At 47.0% G+C, this 17,463-nt stretch overlaps 1 protein-coding gene across 1 annotated transcript; it reads left to right on the top strand.

Annotated features, from left to right (window-relative positions):
• The first annotated feature begins 1,603 nt into the window (after positions 1–1,603).
• Positions 1,604–17,190, top strand: LOC142301572 (guanine nucleotide-binding protein G(t) subunit alpha). The gene is made up of 9 exons (XM_075342595.1): positions 1,604–1,709; positions 6,592–6,634; positions 9,330–9,471; positions 9,860–10,017; positions 10,170–10,298; positions 10,411–10,540; positions 11,570–11,723; positions 11,809–12,003; positions 16,591–17,190. The coding sequence occupies exons 1-8, from the start codon at positions 1,604–1,606 to the stop codon at positions 11,997–11,999; spliced, it is 1,053 nt and encodes a 350-aa protein (XP_075198710.1). The 3' UTR covers positions 12,000–12,003; positions 16,591–17,190.
• The last annotated feature ends 273 nt before the right edge of the window (positions 17,191–17,463 follow it).

Raw genomic sequence — 17,463 nt, 5'->3', positions numbered from 1 at the left:
AGTTCATGAGTGCAAAAAAGTGGAACATTCTGCAATGGCCAAGTCAATCACCAGATCTTAACCCAATTGAGCATGCATTTCACTTGCTCAAATCCAGACTTAAGACGGAAAGACCCACAAACAAGCAAGACCTGAAGGCTGCGGCTGTAAAGGCCTGGCAAAGCATTAAGAAGGAGGAAACCCAGCGTTTGGTGATGTCCATGGGTTCCAGACTTAAGGCAGTGATTGCCTCCAAAGGATTCGCAACAAAATATTGAAAATAAAAATATTTTGTTTGGGTTTGGTTTATTTGTCCAATTACTTTTGACCTCCTAAAATGTGGAGTGTTTGTAAAGAAATGTGTACAATTCCTACAATTTCTATCAGATATTTTTGTTCAAACCTTCAAATTAAACGTTACAATCTGCAGTTGAATTCTGTTGTAGAGGTTTCATTTCAAATCCAATGTGGTGGCATGCAGAGCCCAACTCGCGAAAATTGTGTCACTGTCCAAATATTTCTGGATGGCCCTAACTGTATATGGGCTTTATGGACATAGACATGATGTATGGACATAGTTAGCAAGTATGAACATATATGGTATATATGGACATAGACATGATGTATGGACATATATGAGCTTTATGGACATAGACATGATGTATGGACATGTGTGGGATGTATGGACATAGACATGATGTATGGACATAGTTATCATGTATGAACATATATGGGATATATGGACATAGACATGATGTATGGTCATATATAAGATGTTTGGACATATATGGGATGTATGGACATAGATATGATGTATGGACATATATGGGATGTATGAAAGAGACATGATGTATGGTCATATATGGGATACATGATTATATATGGGGTTTATAGACGTAAACAGGATATATGGGTGGCACGGTGGCTCAGTGGTTAGCACTGCAGTCTTGAAGCGCTGGGATCCTGGGTTCAAATCCCACCAAGGACACTATCTACAAGGAGTTTGTATATTCTCCCCGTGTTTGCGTGGGTTTCCTCCCACACTCCAAAGACATACAGATAGGGACTCTAGATTGTGAGTCCCAATGGGGACAGAGTTGCTATTGTATGTAAAGCGCTGTGGAATTAATAGCGCTATATTAATGAATAAAATTATTATTATTAATTATATGAATATTTGCTGGGTGTATGGTTGGATCCGGCAGACACAAGGCGTAGGAGTGCGCTATTTGTAGACGTGCTGGTGAAGGTGCAGGAGGATCAGTGTAAGTCTTTCCTCCCTGGACTCAGCGTATACAGAGATTTAAGATAAACCTCTTCCCTGGATAAGGACACTTCTGTGTAGGGTTTTGGACTTCAGCTGAGCTCAGCAACACATACACCTGTCTCACCCCTTTACCTGTCCTTGACCGCTATAGGCTCCTAAGAGTCACATGACAAGATATGGCTGTAAAATCCTATTGCGAATTAGAGCAGATGAGATTTGGAAGGGGGATAGGACTCATTCCTCCGACAGTCCTAGTGGTGGTCACACAGCCAGCTGTCCACTCTTTGGCCCAGAAAGAGGATCGCCAGAGGAAGTCGGAATATTCTCCAGCACGGTTTGACTTGGGCCACGTGAAGTATGGGAGCCGGAGCCAGCGCCGAGGAGAAGCATTCCCGAGAACTGGAGAAGAAACTCAGGGAAGATGCCGAAAAGGATGCCAGGACGGTGAAACTGCTTCTACTGGGTGAGTGGCACCGACGTAAATAATCATAAGCTACACATGGCACCAACATAGTCCACAGCACTGGGGAACCACAGGAGTCAGCGACCGGACAAAGGGACAAGTGGTAAGAAAAGGAAAACCGAAAACAACCACTATCCTATACCCATGTATCTATGATGTCCATAACCTATCAGTCCATCTATTTATCTGGTGTCTATGTCGTGTCTGTCTGTATCTGTGTAGAAGAAAGTCATAACTCCACGAGAGAAATCAGAAAAGTGATCAATCTGTATATCTCCCCTCTATTATATATGTACGATCAATCTCTATCGGTTATATTTATTCATCTATTTAATCTTATTATCTCTTTATCATCTATCTTTCTTTCTATCCATCTGTATGCAGATATTCATAGTTATTCTCTTCTGTTGTTGGTAATTTGGTAGGAGCCATTTCCAGTGCTGTATTTTGTACCCCTCGCCGTCATTCGTATGTCTCGGTCACTGCGCGCAGGTGTCCAGCTCTGGGATTTGGGTGAGGACATTAATCCTCTGCTTAGTGCTCGGTTTACAAACAGATTAAGGACAGAAGAGCACAATGTTTTGGATGTGGCACCTTGAGGATAGTAATCTGACCGAATTACAGTCATCGATGCCACAGTATTAGCTAAAGAGAACACTCTATGTCCAGGGGTGTTACAAATATTAGTATATGCAGCGTGGTACATCAACAGTGATCAGCATAAATAAGCACACCCTCTTTGAAAAGTAAAATTTTAACCAATATCTTAACACAAGAACAATTTCCAGAATTTCAACAAAACTCAGTTGTACAGAAATTTTTTCCCCCATAACATGACAAAATTGTAAGGACAGTACCAAGTCTTCTAGACCAGGGCTAAAAAAGTTGGTGACATATTACATCTTTTTGTTGTATTCCTCCAGAACAATCTCTTTCAGAGCCTGAATGCTGGATGGAGAGTGATGACATCTTGTCTTTTCAGGACTCCCCATAGGTGCTCGGTTGGGTTCAGATCAGGAGACATTCGGCCACTGATCAATGTCACACTGTTCTTCTTCAGAAATACATCAGTGTGTTTTGGACAGGAACTGTCTTGGTTCAGTGGTTTGCATGGTTGCTTTGCTTCACTGGGGTCCTGGGTTCAAATCTCTCTCCAAGCGTAACATCAGCAATGAGTTTGTATGTTCTCCCGGTGTTGTGTGGGTTTCCTCCCACGATCCAAAAGACAGACTGATAGGGAATGTAGATTGTGCGCTCCAATGTGATGATGATGCCTGTAAAGCGCAATAACTGTAGAAAAAGAGATGGACCACACATCCAAAAGATCATACTTGGATCTAATGCTGGTAGGCAAAAATGCCGGCGGCCATTGTTTTGGTGGTTTTGTGTCAGTGGGGCAGTGTGGCCTGGAGTCATGGGGACTCAGCCTTACAGTATAGTTGTTGTGAGGCACCAGGTCACCTGCCCTGCTGGTGCACTGTCACTGAGGCGGTGGTTGGCACGCGGCCCTGCACTTTTTAAGGCTTCAGATAAGTTACAGACCCAATCTGAGGTTCGCCGTGACGTGGCAGTGGGCTTCATACAGTCTGATCAGAATGTTAAACTAAGAACCTCATGTTCAGGTATTTAAATTTTTACCTAGCGGCATTAGATCAACTGATGATTTTTGGATGTGCGGTTCATGCCTAATTCTCCAGTTATGCGATGTCTGTAAAGTGATGTGGAATTAATGGCACTATACAAGTGAGTGAAAAAAATAATTGTCACTGTGGAGGCACCAGGCAGCTTTTCATGTATATACATACTTTATCCACATTGTGCCTACAGTGAGACATGGTGGTGGCCACATCCTTATGTGGAGTACATGAGCGCTGCCGTTGTCGCGGACTAGATGTCATTGATGGGGTCATGAATTCACAGGTGTACTGCTCTATAGTGACAGAGAAGATGCCGCCATCACTCTTTGCACTTCTCCAAAATGATAATGGTACAAAACAGACACATCTAATACCACGGCTGCATTTCTGAAGAACAGGGTGATAGTGATTCAGTCGTAGTGTGTCTATTGATCTGACTCCAACCGAGCACCTATGGGGAGTCCTGAAGAGACAAGTTGTCATCACTCTCCATCCAACATCCAGGCTCTAAATGTGTTCCACCATGTTCTGGAGAATGGGAAAAAAATAGATGTTGTAATGATGCTATTACATTACAGGGCATTATAATTACCAATCTGACCGTGCTTGTCGGCTCTGAGCCCTGTAGTCTCATCATATCAGGTGGAGGGGGATACCTGGCAGCTGATCCTGGATACACTTCTTCTATCCCATTAAATCTGCTCCATTCTTAGAAGCAGAATCTTAAGATTAAGCAGAAGGTCAGTGCAGTAATCACACATGTGCCATCGGTAAGCTCTCTATGTGGACATTAGTTATCATCAGAGACATGCTACAATGGACAAGTACAGTATAGGAGCCACTTACTTTCCACAATCCCACCATAGAGCGCCCTGTTAAATCTATGTAACGCTGTGCAGTAATTGGGAGCCCCAGCATCAGCTTGGTCCCTTACTATGTAGTAGACTGCAGGAGCTTTAAAGTATCGGTGGTCTCTTGCAGCTGCATGTGTTGTACATATGGTACGTTTGCCCTGAGGCTACATAAATTTATCACTAGTTAGCTTGTGTGGGCCACGGGGCGGCAGTGGTAGTCGTGTATATAGGGGTTGCCAGGCCGCCGAGCAGCCACTCGGTAACCCCTTGCCTACCAGTCGCCGTTCCACTAAAAGGATGACTCCACCACAGTCCATTCTTCAATCTATTCGCTCCCTGAGACAATAAAGTGCACACCGGATCTTTTAACAACGGGACTTTACTATTCTTCTTTACAGTATCTGTCTTCTCATGCACTACATTGTCACCACTGCTGGTCCCGATGGGGTTCCCTCCGGCACCACTTCCACATATAATTTAACGGCCAACCACTTTCCTGGCACCTGGGCTCCATTAGATACCACTAGGCCCCGATTCAAGTAGTCCTGAAGCCTATCCGTCCCACCCACAGGGATTAGCTTGCGCTTTGGAAAGTCTACATGCGACAGCACTCCTCCGCTTGTGCTTTAGGTCAGGACCTCCCCTTCTCAGAGACTTTCAGTCTTGCAGGGGATTTCTTAGGGTATTCGTATCCAGGAAAGACAGCGCCTCCCCGACAGACCAAACTAAACCCCACTTCTGGGGACGCAGTTCCACAGTACTCTTAACAGCAGGACCCCGCGTGTCTGTGATCAAAGGGGTGACCCTTAGGATCGTCAATTAGTAAAATAAATGACTTCTTCTTTCTATCTCCTCCTGGGGACTCTCCTACCCTCCATCTATATACTGTCCTATATATACACTAACCTATCCTCCTCCTTTCTCCTAACCCATTGTTTACCTAACCAGGGCGGCTGTCACAAACCCACACTGCCACCTGGTGGCCAAATGCAATACACATACAATTTATTATAGCAGATAAACCCATACCTGCCGCTTCTGCAGGGGGGGGGTGTAGCCTTAACCGCCCTACAAGCTGTTGAACACTTAGAACCACTCAAGCAACCTACAGACATCAGGCTGTGGTCAATCCTAACACCCGCACTAATGTACGCTCAACTGGCCCCCCATACATATTAGACTAATGTCAGCCGACTCAACACTAATGTGTTGAGAGCGCTGGCCAACTAATCACCAGGAGAAATGTTGATTGGGCATGTCTGATTTTGGACTCCCGATAATTTTGCTTTCCGACAAATAAGCTGGCCTTAGAAATGCTAGTAGGAAGCTTTTTCAGACAACACAGGAGCGCTCCTGTATATGGGAGTGTTGGCAGAGATGGCTGCTGGCCGAACGATCGGGTGAAGCATTATTCAGACGACAGACGTCTAATGTGTATGGGGGTTAAACTTCCATATTATTAGCATGAAGCTCTGAGTCTGTGATGTCACATCATGGGAGCAAAACAAATGATCAATCAGGGAAAAATCCAATCTGTAATTCACAAGATGTTGATGCACAAATCTGCAAGAATTTCATACAATGAAACTAAAGAAATGAGCTGGTATGCGAGCAATGAGTAAGAGCACGTTTACACTGTGGCCATTTAAAGGGAACCAACCATCAGGATTTTCATATATAGAGTAAAGCCAGTGTATACTAGGATGCTGAATCTAAGCATACCTTTTGTTCAGAGATTGGATGTTTTATTTCAGCAATATGTACAAGTAAAGTTCCTGCAAAGCACTGCTATTTGATTGACAGGTGCAACAGCAAGGGAATATGTGGGTCGGTCGGGTCTTGCAATCTATTCCCGCCAGTCTGTCTGCCTGGCCTTCCTCCTCTGTCGCTGACATAGACATTAATTCCAGCGCAGGCAGACAGACAAGGGCGGGAATAGATAGCAAGACCCAACCCACATCTTCCCTTCCTGTTGCACCTGTCAATCAAATTGCAGTACATTGCTGGAACTATACTGGCAGATATTTCTGAAATAAAACATTAAATCTCTGAACAAAAGATATGCTTACATTCAGCATCTTAGCCCTAGTATAGCCCTAGCTTTACTTTATATATATATGAAAATCCTGATGGTTGGTTCCCTTTAATGGGTAAAACCTAAGACAAAAACAAAATGAGCATATACCATGGAGTAAGTAAATATTACCATAGTATATGTAAATCACATAGGGTACATACCACAACAAGGTGTACTCAATCCATATAATGACCAAATCCAGGGGTCAGGAGGGCTCCTCATCACACTCTAATACTTCTGAAAAAGATTGGAGACCATGGAGCAGCTTCCAGTACACATTGTAATAGACATGTTTCTATTCTTCATTTTTTTAGGAGCTGGAGAATCCGGAAAAAGCACCATTGTAAAACAGATGAAGTGAGTACAATACACAACTATCTTGTCTCATGTTTAGCACCAACACATTCCCCAGCACTGTACAGAAGTCAGGTATACAGGCATAATCAGACAATACAGTAAAACACTGAATAGTGTCCTGCCACATACAGTCATATGAAAAAGTTTGGGCACCCCTATTAATGTTAACCTTTTTTCTTCATAACAATTTGGGGTTTTGCAACAGCTATTTCGGTTTCATATAACTAATAACTGATGGACTCAGTAATATTTCTGGATTGAAATGAGGTTTATTGTACTAACAGAAAATGTGCAATCCGCATTTAAACAAAATTTGACCGGTGCAAAAGTATGGGCACCTCAACATAAAAGTGACATTAATATTTTGTAGATCCTCCTTTTGCAAAAATCATAGCCTCTAGTCGCTTCCTGTAGCTTTTAATGAGTTCCTGGATCCTGGATGAAGGTATTTTTGACCATTCCTGTTTACAAAACAATTCCTGTTTAGTTAAGTTTGATGGTCGCTGAGCATGGACAACCGCTTCAAATCATCCCACAGATGTTCAATGATATTCAGGTCTGGGGACTGGGATGGCCATTTCAGAACATTGTAATTGTTCCTCTGTATGAATGCCTGAGTAGATTTGGAGCGGTGTTTTGGATCATTGTCTTGCTGAAATATCCATCCCCTGCGTAACTTCAACTTCGTCACTGATTCTTGCAAATTATTGTCAAGAATCTACTGATAATGAGTTGAATCCATGCGACCCTCAACTTTAACAAGATTCCCGGTGCCGACATTGGCCACACAGCCCCAAAGCATGATGGAACCTCCACCAAATTTTACTGTGGGTAGCAAGTGCTTTTCTTGGCATGCCGTGTTTTTTTGCCTCCATGCATAACGCCTTTTTGTATGACCAAACAACTCAATCTTTGTTTCATCAGTCCACAGGACCTTCTTCTAAAATGTAACTGGCTTGTCCCAATGTGCTTTTGTATACCTCAGGCAACTCTGTTTGTGGCGTGCTTGCAAAAACGGTTTCTTTCGCATCACTCTCCCATACAGCTTCTCCTTGTGCAAAGTGTGCTGTATTTTTGACTGATGCACATTGACACCATCTGCAGCAAGATGATGCTGCAGGTCTTTGGAGGTGGTCTGTGGATTGTCCTTTACTGTTCTCACCATTCTTCTTCTCTGCCTTTCTGATATTTTTCTTGGCCTGCCACTTCTGGGCTTAACAAGAACTGTACCTGTGTTCTTCCATTTCCTTACTATGTTCCTCACAGTGGAAACTGACAGTTTAAATCTCTGAGACAAGTTTTCTATCCTTCCCCTGAACAACTATGTTGAATAATCTTTGTTTTCAGATCATTTGAGAGTTGTTTTGAGAAGCCCATGTTGCCACTCTTCATAGGAGATTCAAATAGGAGAACAACTTGCAAGTGGCCACCTTAAATACCTTTTCTCATGATTGGATACACCTTCCTATGAAGTTCAAAGCTCAATGAGGTTACAAAACCAATTTAATGCTTCAGTAAGTCAGTAAAAAGTAGTTAGGAGTGTTCAAATAAAAAAATTGGTAAGGGTGCCCATACTTTTACACCGGTCAAATTTTGTTTAAATGCGGATTGCACATTTTCTGATAGTACAATAAACCTCATTTCAATCCAGAAATATTACTGAGTCCATCAGTTATTACATATATGAAACTGAAACAGCTGTTGCAAAACCCCAAATTGTTATAAAGAAAAAAGGTTAACATTAATAGGGGTGCCCAAACTTGTTCATATGACTGTATGCATGATATAAATGAAGATGAATTTAGATTGATGGCTGAACAGTCATTGATCAATCTTCTGGTATAGGATCATTATGGAGACAGCTTTCAGCCGCACATACAGTATAGATAGCTGTTGGCTGCATGATGGTTTGACTGATGGTACAGATACAGCTATCTCTTCCAAATATTCCTCTGCCTAAGGCTGCTTTCACACCTCCGGTTTCTGCAATGCGGCACAATACGGCACTTTGCAGGAAAATCGCAACCGTTTTTTTTTGCTGCCGGTTGCGTTTTTTCTGCATAGACTTTAATTAGTGCCGCATTGTGCCGCATGGGCGCGCGTTCGGTCCGGTTTTTGCCGCATGCAGCAGATTTAGCCGATGCGGCGGCCGGATGGAACGTTGCCTGGCACGTTTTTTCGTGCGGCAAAAAAAAACGCATCGCGCCGCATTCGGCCGATGCGGCGCATTTTTCAATGCATGCCTATGGCGGCCGGATGCGGCGCGATGCGGCAATAACCGCATCCGGCCGCCGCATGCGGTTTTTGCCACTGGCCGCAAAGGAAAAACTTATGCAAAGGATGCGGTGTGTTCACCGCATCCGTTGCATAGCTTGCACAGCCGGATTGAGCCGCAGAGCTCAAGCCGGATGTGTGAAAGCAGCCTAAGTGCTGTGTTTTCTATCAGATAGAGCCCCTGTCAGACATCTCTGCCAGTGGCTTTTGGGACATGTTGGAAAACACAAATAGGGTGGTAGTCTGAGATAATGGAGTAGGTGCGGTGCAGCATGGAAGATAGCCTGCAATCCATCTCATGTCCATATAATATCTGTTTATGGCTACACTTCTGCCTTCATACTGGAGTCGCTGATTGTTTTGCTTCTTCAGTGCCTTTGTTTTATTACCCGCTTTAAATGTATTGCTTTATTTCCTGCAGAATTATTCACCAGGATGGTTACTCCCTAGAGGAATGCCTGGAGTTTATCTCCATTATTTATGGTAACACACTTCAGTCTATGCTGGCCATTGTCAAAGCTATGAACACTCTGAACATCCAGTATGGTGACCCTGCCCGACAGGTGAGGAATCATCAGACAGCTTGAATGTAGCTGACAGCACAGAACATTACACAACTAATCATCCATAGTCATAAAGTGGCTGCAGCGAGACCTCAGTGCACAGGGGCCCATGTACCCATGGGCCCAAGCTCTACCACTACCTTCTTAGGGGTACTTTGCACACACAGATAAATCTTTGGCAGATCTGTGGTTGCAGTGAAATCATGGACATATTGTTCCATTTGTACACAGCCACAAACCTGGCACTGATTGTCCACAATTTCACTGCAACCACAGATCTGCCGCAGATTTATCTCTGTGTGCAAAGTAGCCCTTACAGTAGAGACCATGCTTAGCTGCACACCATCACCAGGCTGAAATTTGAGTTATCAGTGTTTCTTATTTCCAGGATGATGCCCGAAAACTCATGCACTTGGCAGACACAATTGATGAAGGCACCATGCCAAAAGAGATGTCAGACATCATCGGACGCCTGTGGAAAGATACTGGTATCCAGGCTTGCTTTGACCGTGCCTCTGAATATCAGCTCAATGATTCAGCAGGATAGTAGGTATCTTCGTAGATGGACAGTAAACATCTCCATGGTTCTCACTTACTGGCAGAGTTCACTTCGAGTGGTTGACCTTCCAGTGAGTTGGCCAGGTATCACATGTAGACACACATGAAGAGTGTTCTTGAGTGTCCTCATTCTTCTTCAGTTATCTGAATGACCTGGAAAGACTGGTGACCCCAGGGTACGTCCCTACTGAGCAAGATGTCCTCAGGTCCCGAGTGAAGACCACTGGCATCATTGAAACACAATTTGGTTTTAAAGATCTAAACTTTAGGTAGGTTGGCCATATTGTAATTATTGTGGAATAGGCAACACCTGGGGTGTTATCAGGAAAGGGGCACTGTCAACTGTGCTCGGACCCCCTAATATATGTCCCTTTGTCGCAGGATGTTTGATGTAGGAGGTCAGCGATCTGAGCGTAAGAAGTGGATCCACTGCTTTGAAGGTGTCACCTGCATAATATTTATTGCTGCTCTGAGCGCATATGATATGGTCCTGGTGGAAGACGATGAAGTGGTAAATGACCCATCCCTGTTACTGTGAACCCATCAATGCCTCCAACATATTTTTTATTTATAGTGTCATAGAAATACTAAGGAACTAGTGATGTCTATTAAATGGCTTCCTAAGATGCCTCATCATCATTTAATGATCACATTTGTACTCATAACTTCAGATATCTGCAAGCTACCATACTACAAAGTATATTTTGGAGACAAAACCTCTTTAAATAAGAAATCAGTGGCCCATAAAACTTTAACCCAGAGTAATGGCCACATACACATTAGATGTCAGCCAGACCCTCAGACTTAAGCGGGCTTTACACGCTACGATTTTGCTACAGCGATCTCGTTGGGGTCACAGAATTTGTGACGCACATCTGGTCGCTGTAGCGATCTCGTTGTGTGTGACTTCAAGGAGCGATTTTGGATCGTTGCAAAAACGTCCAAAATCGCTCCTCATTGACATGGGGGTCTGCTCCCAATTATCGATACTATCGCTTTCCCGTTGTTGTTCCTCGTTCCTGCGGCAGTGCACATCGCTGTGTGTGACCCCCGTAGGAACGAGGAACATCTCCTACCTGCCGCCGGCCATAATGCGGAAGGAAGGAGGTGGGTGGGATGTTCGTCCCGCTCATCTCCGCCCCTCCGCTTTCATTGGGCGGCCGCTCAGTGATGTCGCTGTGACGCCGAGCGGACCGCCCCCTTACAAAGGAGGCGGTACTCCAGTCACAGCGACGTCGCTATGCAGGTAAGTATGTGTGACGCGGGTGCGCGATTTTGTGCGCCACGGGCAGCGATATGCCCGTTTCGCACAAACAATGGGGGTGGGTCGCATGCTAGCGATATTGGTACTGATATCGTAGCATGTAAAGCCACCCTTAAGCAGGACTGGTCAACCATCTAATGTGCATGGGTACTGACATATGAAGTTCTGAAGATATAGGTTGGCCAAGTATCCAAGTGGAGTTTCCCTTTAGTTTCTAGACACTTCTGAAAATATCTGCAGTATCGTCAGCACGATTCTTCCTTTCTTCTCTTGTAGAACCGAATGCATGAAAGCCTGCACCTCTTCAACAGTATCTGTAACCACCGTTACTTTGCCACAACTTCCATCGTACTTTTCCTCAATAAGAAAGATGTCTTCACAGAAAAGATCAAGAAAGCCCATCTGAGCATCTGCTTCCCAGACTACGATGGTGAGAGGACGGGGTAGAGGGCTTGGGACATGACACCCCAATTATTACCTCACTACTTCATATCTTTACCTTTGTCATAACCCAGGCCCAAACACATATGAAGATGCCGGGAACTACATAAAGACTCAGTTCCTCGAGCTGAATATGCGACGAGACGTGAAGGAAATTTACAGCCACATGACCTGCGCCACCGACACAGAGAACGTTAAGTTTGTGTTTGATGCCGTTACAGACATTATCATCAAAGAAAACCTGAAGGACTGTGGCCTGTTCTAAGGAGGTGAGAATCCAGAAGATCCTGCTCCTACGGGCATTTCCCAGGATCCCTTGTCTATGGATATCTCCATATTAGCAGACACCTCTCGATGATTTTAAAGGGGTTGTCTTATATTTATTGCGTCAAAATTGTAAAAATGAGCAACATTTACCTGTTATTAACTGCTGGTCTGAACAGAATCATCAGGAGCATACCGCCACCGCCAATCAGGAAGTCAAGAGGCAGAGAGACGGTGTGCTCCTGAAGGTAGGAGATCATACAACCCCTTTAAAGGAATTTGCATTAGGAAAACCTGCACTCGCAGGGTGTTGAACCCGATGGCCCTTGAGGTCCCTTCCAACTCCACCATTCTATGATTCTATGATTCATCAGGGAGCGAGGTTGACAACCTCTCAGTAATATAATGTGTGGATGTGGTCAGTGTTATTGTAAGTGTTGATGTTCTCATATGATCCTTGTATGTAGCTGTTTGGATTGTTCACATGGTGGCTTGTGTGAACAGTAGCCCAGGATGCCCTCTTGACCCTTTTAATCTTATTCAAATATCCTGTAATGGTAAACAAACCGTGCTGTCGCCTGTTGTGCTGAAGTTTCTCTCATGAAATGAGCCTGTAGTCATCCAGGAACATCATGATCCGAACAGTTTCTTCCAACAGGAGACCTCGATTCAATTCCCGTAAACAAACGAATCAGAATTACACAAGATTTCCCACTAAGATGGACTAAGGTGCACAATGTACGGAGATGTGTATGAAAATGTTTCTTAACGTACGACTTTGCGTTCCTTCTTTTGTGCGGTGTAGCGCGGGCTCCTCTAATATGCTGGCGCTCCTCCACGTCTTAACGCGGTGTCTCTCCTCTCTTCCTTGCCGTCCATGTTTAGTACAGTCCCCAGCTCGTCCCCCGTGCATACCCACGTGAGTGTCGGCTTCTGTGCCCTCTTCTTACCTGCATGACCAGCCTCGTGTTGCGTGGTCCTCGACTCATACCCCCTTAGCCATGCATAAGTTTTATTGTCCTCTGTGTCCCTTCATTGCCATCCACATGTAGTGCAGTGCCCTGGCTCATCATCCCCGAAGATGCCCCCATGTGCGTGGTCTTCAGCTCCTGCCTAGGCCCCAGGCCTTGCACATGTTGTTTGGGGTTTCCTGGTCTCCAGCCTAGGGGGTGCCCCTGTATGCTTCCTGTCCTTTTATTAGAAAGCACGCGCATGCGCATGCGCTAAGGTGTCCCCAGCCTATCACTGGGAGTCACCAGATACTTAAAGCTCCTCCCCCCTGATGAGAGGGGCCAGAGCAATGCATTAGGACTCTGATCCTAACATGAGTGTTGGTTGTTGCGGAAGGGGGCCGGGCCGCTGCAGGGGCTGCTCAGATCCGGGTTCGTTGCTGCGGCTCGAGTGGTAGCCGGACCCGGGCTCGTACGGCCATCCGTCCTCACAACCATAGGAAAGGGGGGTATTTACAGGGGATTGGTTTGTCAGTGACGCCACCCGTGGGTTTTGGTGAGTTGGTAGCACCGCCGCTGCCTGGTGATGGGACGCCCGGGGCTGATGGAGCGGGGCAGCAGGATGGAATCCCCTCCACGGGTAGGGGAGGTGTAGTCCCGGGGGCCATGGTGTACGAGAGTGGTGGCTGTGGAGAATGACATGCACGGTTGGACCGGGGATGGATGGTGTACTCACAGTTCCAAAGAATTGCACAAAGTCCAGTGGTAAATGAAATTGCCAGTGACCGGTTGCTTCCGGCGGGTGTACTTGGGTCCCACACGCGGGTATAGCAAACAGGGGTCGCTTCCTCCTACACTCAGTGTTTGTGTCTTCAATGGGACAACTACGCTTGGAACGGGGAAGTCCACTCCCGGTACTGTGTATGTTGGGAGCTGTGGCCCACGAAATCTAACCCTTGGGATCTCTGTGGGTTCAGGCGGACACCCTATCACCCGCGTTGGGCTTCCATTTCGGTCTCTGAATTACTGTGGAACAAGGCCTGAAACCTTGTTCCAGGCTGGTCAATTGACAAGGGGCTTGAAACCTTCCTTGCCCTAGGGTCCAGGCACCCCGTCTGTGCACGGCCTTCGGACCAGATTCCCGTTGTCGGCAGCGACGGGCTACAACCCTTCCCCGGTCTACTTAAGGTCTCCCACGGCCGGATCTCCGTCGCCTGTGGTCCTGCTTGCCGTCTGCCACCTAGTCCGGTAGTCCAGGGGCCCCAACCCCTGACTCCGATGTACTTCAGACTCCTCCACTTCAACTGTCAGCACTCGACTACTGTTCCCACTCAATTCTAGACTTCGACTGTTGTGTTCCCTCCCCTGACACCTCAGGACCCCTAGGTGGGCGCTCCCATCCGCCTGGTCCCGCCCACTTGTGTGCCCCTATTGTCATGGGGGGTGACTAGGCTTTACTGGCTGGTGTTGTGCATCTGGGTATGGGTTTTGTGTTGGATTGCCAAGGAGGATGGAGTTTTGTAACTGAGAGATTTGTACAACCTCCGTGACTACCTGGTTTTGCCAGGGCGTCACATTGGTTCTGCCTGTCTGATGTGGTCTCCTAGCCTCCAGCATCAGTGCTGCATGCAACCAGTTCTTCTCTGCTGTGCCTGTCTTGTCTCTGTTCCTTGAACCTGTCCTGTTTGTGCCTGTCGGTTCCCTGGTACTTGCCTGTATCACGTACCCATGTCTGTACCTGCCTGTTTTCTGCGTCCGTGCCAACCTTTATCTTGCACCTGCATCTTTACCTGCCTATATCTGTCACGGGCGGGGAGGACGCCATCGCTGCTGTGCTCTCGCTAACGCTCGGGTCCGGCGCTGCTGCGATGGCTGCTCGGTGGCTCGAGCGGTGGGCCGGATCCGGGGACTCGAGCGGCGCTCCTCGTTCGTGAGTGAAAGGGGTGGTTGGTTTGGGGAATTTAGTCCGTGACACCACCCAAGGGTCGTGGTGAAGATAGGCACCACCGCTGCTGATGACGGGGATCCCTGGAGCAATGGTAAGGAGCAGCTGGGATGTTGTTTTCTCCCTCCGTGGGTAGGGGTCGGTGGTCCTGGGGCCCGGTGATGTTGTGACGGGGAGGCAGGGTTGGTGAGGTGCAGGGTTGCAGGGACAGCGCGGCGCGGTGCCGGATGGCACGGGTGTACTCACTCAGCAAGAAAGGTACAAAGTCCTCGGTAAACCAAACGGCTGGATGGACGGGTCCCGCAGCCGGTTGCAGTGTCTCTCCCCGGACAGGTGATGGCGGCTGTCTTTCCCTTCACCTTGATGTTCTCCTTCTGACTACTATGCATTCCCAACGGTAGTCCGCTCCCCGGTGTATGGGTACCGGAGGAGCCCGTTTGCCCGCAGGCGCTGGCCCTTGGGTCTCTAGCCTTAGGTGGTAGTATACCCTCACGGTGTGGGTGGTTGCCTTCAATCGGGACTTTTGCTGTTGTGAAACCCCTGGGGTTCCAGTCACATTCGGATCTGACTATTGACGGCGGCTCCTAGCCTGGTCGGGGTCCGATGGCCCTGCCTGTGTGTGCTGGCTTCACTTCGCTCCCCGGTCGGTACCGGCGGGCCGTCGCCCAACCCCGGTCCTACGGTTCCGCGTTGCTTCACCACTCCTACAGACGGCTACCACCGTCTGCCAACCTTGCTGTCAGTGCCTGGGCCACAAACCCAGACACCCAAGTGCTTACTCCTCACTCCTCACTGCTCAACACTGAACTCCCACTTTTCCCGCCTCCAGGCCTGTGAACTCCTCGGTGGGTGGGGCCAACCGCTTGGCTCCGCCCCAACTGGTGTGGACATCAGACACTGGAGGGAGGCAACAAGGGTTTTTGTTTGGCTGGTGTCCCTGTCTAATGGGGGTGGGGGGTGTTTGTATGTTATCTGTGACGACCTGGCTAGGCCAGGGCGCCACATATCCTCTACCTGTGTCTGTACCCACCTGCACCTGTCGTCCTGTCTGCCTCAGCCACCCTGGCTGCACCTGTGTCCGATGTCCTGTGCCTGATGTCCCATGCCTAGTGATCTGTGCCTGATGAACTGGACCCTGATGACCAGAGTTCAGCCTGATATCTTGTGCCTGATGTTCCTTGTATGTTCACCTGAGACTGATAACCCGTGCCAGAATTTCTGCACCTTCTTGTACCCATCCTGCCTGTTCCCCCATCCAGACTGTGTTCCTGCTCTGTCCTGCCAGCCCCGTATGTCCTACCTGTGCCGACCTGCTCGTTACCTGACCCCCGATCCTGCTGCCATCCTGCTCCGCTCAGCTGCCACAATCCCAGTTACTACCCTTGGAGTGGCACCTGGTGTTCTGCTTCGTGGCGGGCACTTAGTTAAGCCACTCCCACAAAAGTAAGCCTAGGTTCCCCCTGTGGTCCAGTGGGTTCACTATCTGTGACTGTGAACATTGAGTAACATAAGTCATAGCTGCATTACACAGATTTCTTGCCTGCTGAGCTCTGACTTTGCAGAATTACGAGCGTAGCTCTGTATGTGAATGAAGCATTGATACCGATCATCATTGTACGTTATTTCTTATGTGATACCTTGTGTTTGGATGTCAGGTTTTCAGTAATCTAATATATATATATTTTGTTCTATTTCAGATTCTCTTATGGGCTTTGCCCTCTTGCTCTCCCACTCCAAAGAGCCCATTACCACGGAGCGCAATTCCACCCCCTCCCAGAAGGAGGACTTAAATATCATATTGTTTGATCCAACTAAAAGTTTACGGGTGTAGAGAAGACCTCAATAGCCCCCACCGCCATGTCATGCACACAGCCCCTACAATGCAGGCTTCTCATCCTTCTCAGTACAAGACCCTTAGGATTTTTATGAGTAAACGCATTGCTGACGTGAGGACACGGTGCTCCAGCAGACGCACAGCATACAGGTCCTCTCCATCATTCCCTTGGCAGAACAAAGCCCTCAGGAAACCAGCATCCCCTGGTGCAAAGTCCATCGATTTTGGAGACGCACAGACACTTGTGATGTCACTGATCCCACGGTTTAAAGGGACACGTACGCATGGGGGGCTGCCAGTCTACTTATAATTCACTTATTTATAGCAGCCTGGAAAACACCTCCAAACGTGGCCCTATAACCTTACCAGAGGGTCAGTGCTGGGGCCCTTGTCTGATGCCCCAATACAGGAGGCTCCACCCCATTCTTACATTCGGACCTTCAACTTCTCCACCTTTCCTTTGCTATAGAACATTGGGTGGACCTGTTGCTCCTGTAGATGGTTAACGCCTTGCTGTTCCTCAATATATGTATTTTTATAAAGCAAAATAACTTTATTCTAACCCCATATCCCAGGTCCAGGGCCTGCTGTACAGGTAGTCGGTAGCTGTTTGATGCCAGGCTTTACATACAATAAATGCCAATCTTAGGCGGATGATGTAATAAGCTTCTTGTTTTCTTATGAGTCAGGACGTCAAGGGAAATAAACTAGAAGCTCCTATGTTTTCGGATGACAG

The sequence above is a fragment of the Anomaloglossus baeobatrachus genome, chromosome 4 (genome assembly GCF_048569485.1).
Source record: "Anomaloglossus baeobatrachus isolate aAnoBae1 chromosome 4, aAnoBae1.hap1, whole genome shotgun sequence".
In the NCBI taxonomy this organism is placed as follows: domain Eukaryota; kingdom Metazoa; phylum Chordata; class Amphibia; order Anura; family Aromobatidae; genus Anomaloglossus; species Anomaloglossus baeobatrachus.
The sequence above is the reverse complement of the archived record's forward strand: the minus strand, read 5'-3'. Positions and strand labels throughout refer to the sequence as shown.

Coding starts and splice junctions, on each gene's coding strand:
- LOC142301572 (XM_075342595.1), top strand. CDS start 1,604: ATGGGAGCCGGAGCCAGCGCCGAGGAGAAGCATTCCCGAGAACTGGAG. Junction 10,299..10,410: donor TTTAAAGATCTAAACTTTAG/GTAGGTTGGCCA, acceptor CCTTTGTCGCAG/GATGTTTGATGTAGGAGGTC. Junction 10,541..11,569: donor TGGTGGAAGACGATGAAGTG/GTAAATGACCCA, acceptor CTTCTCTTGTAG/AACCGAATGCATGAAAGCCT.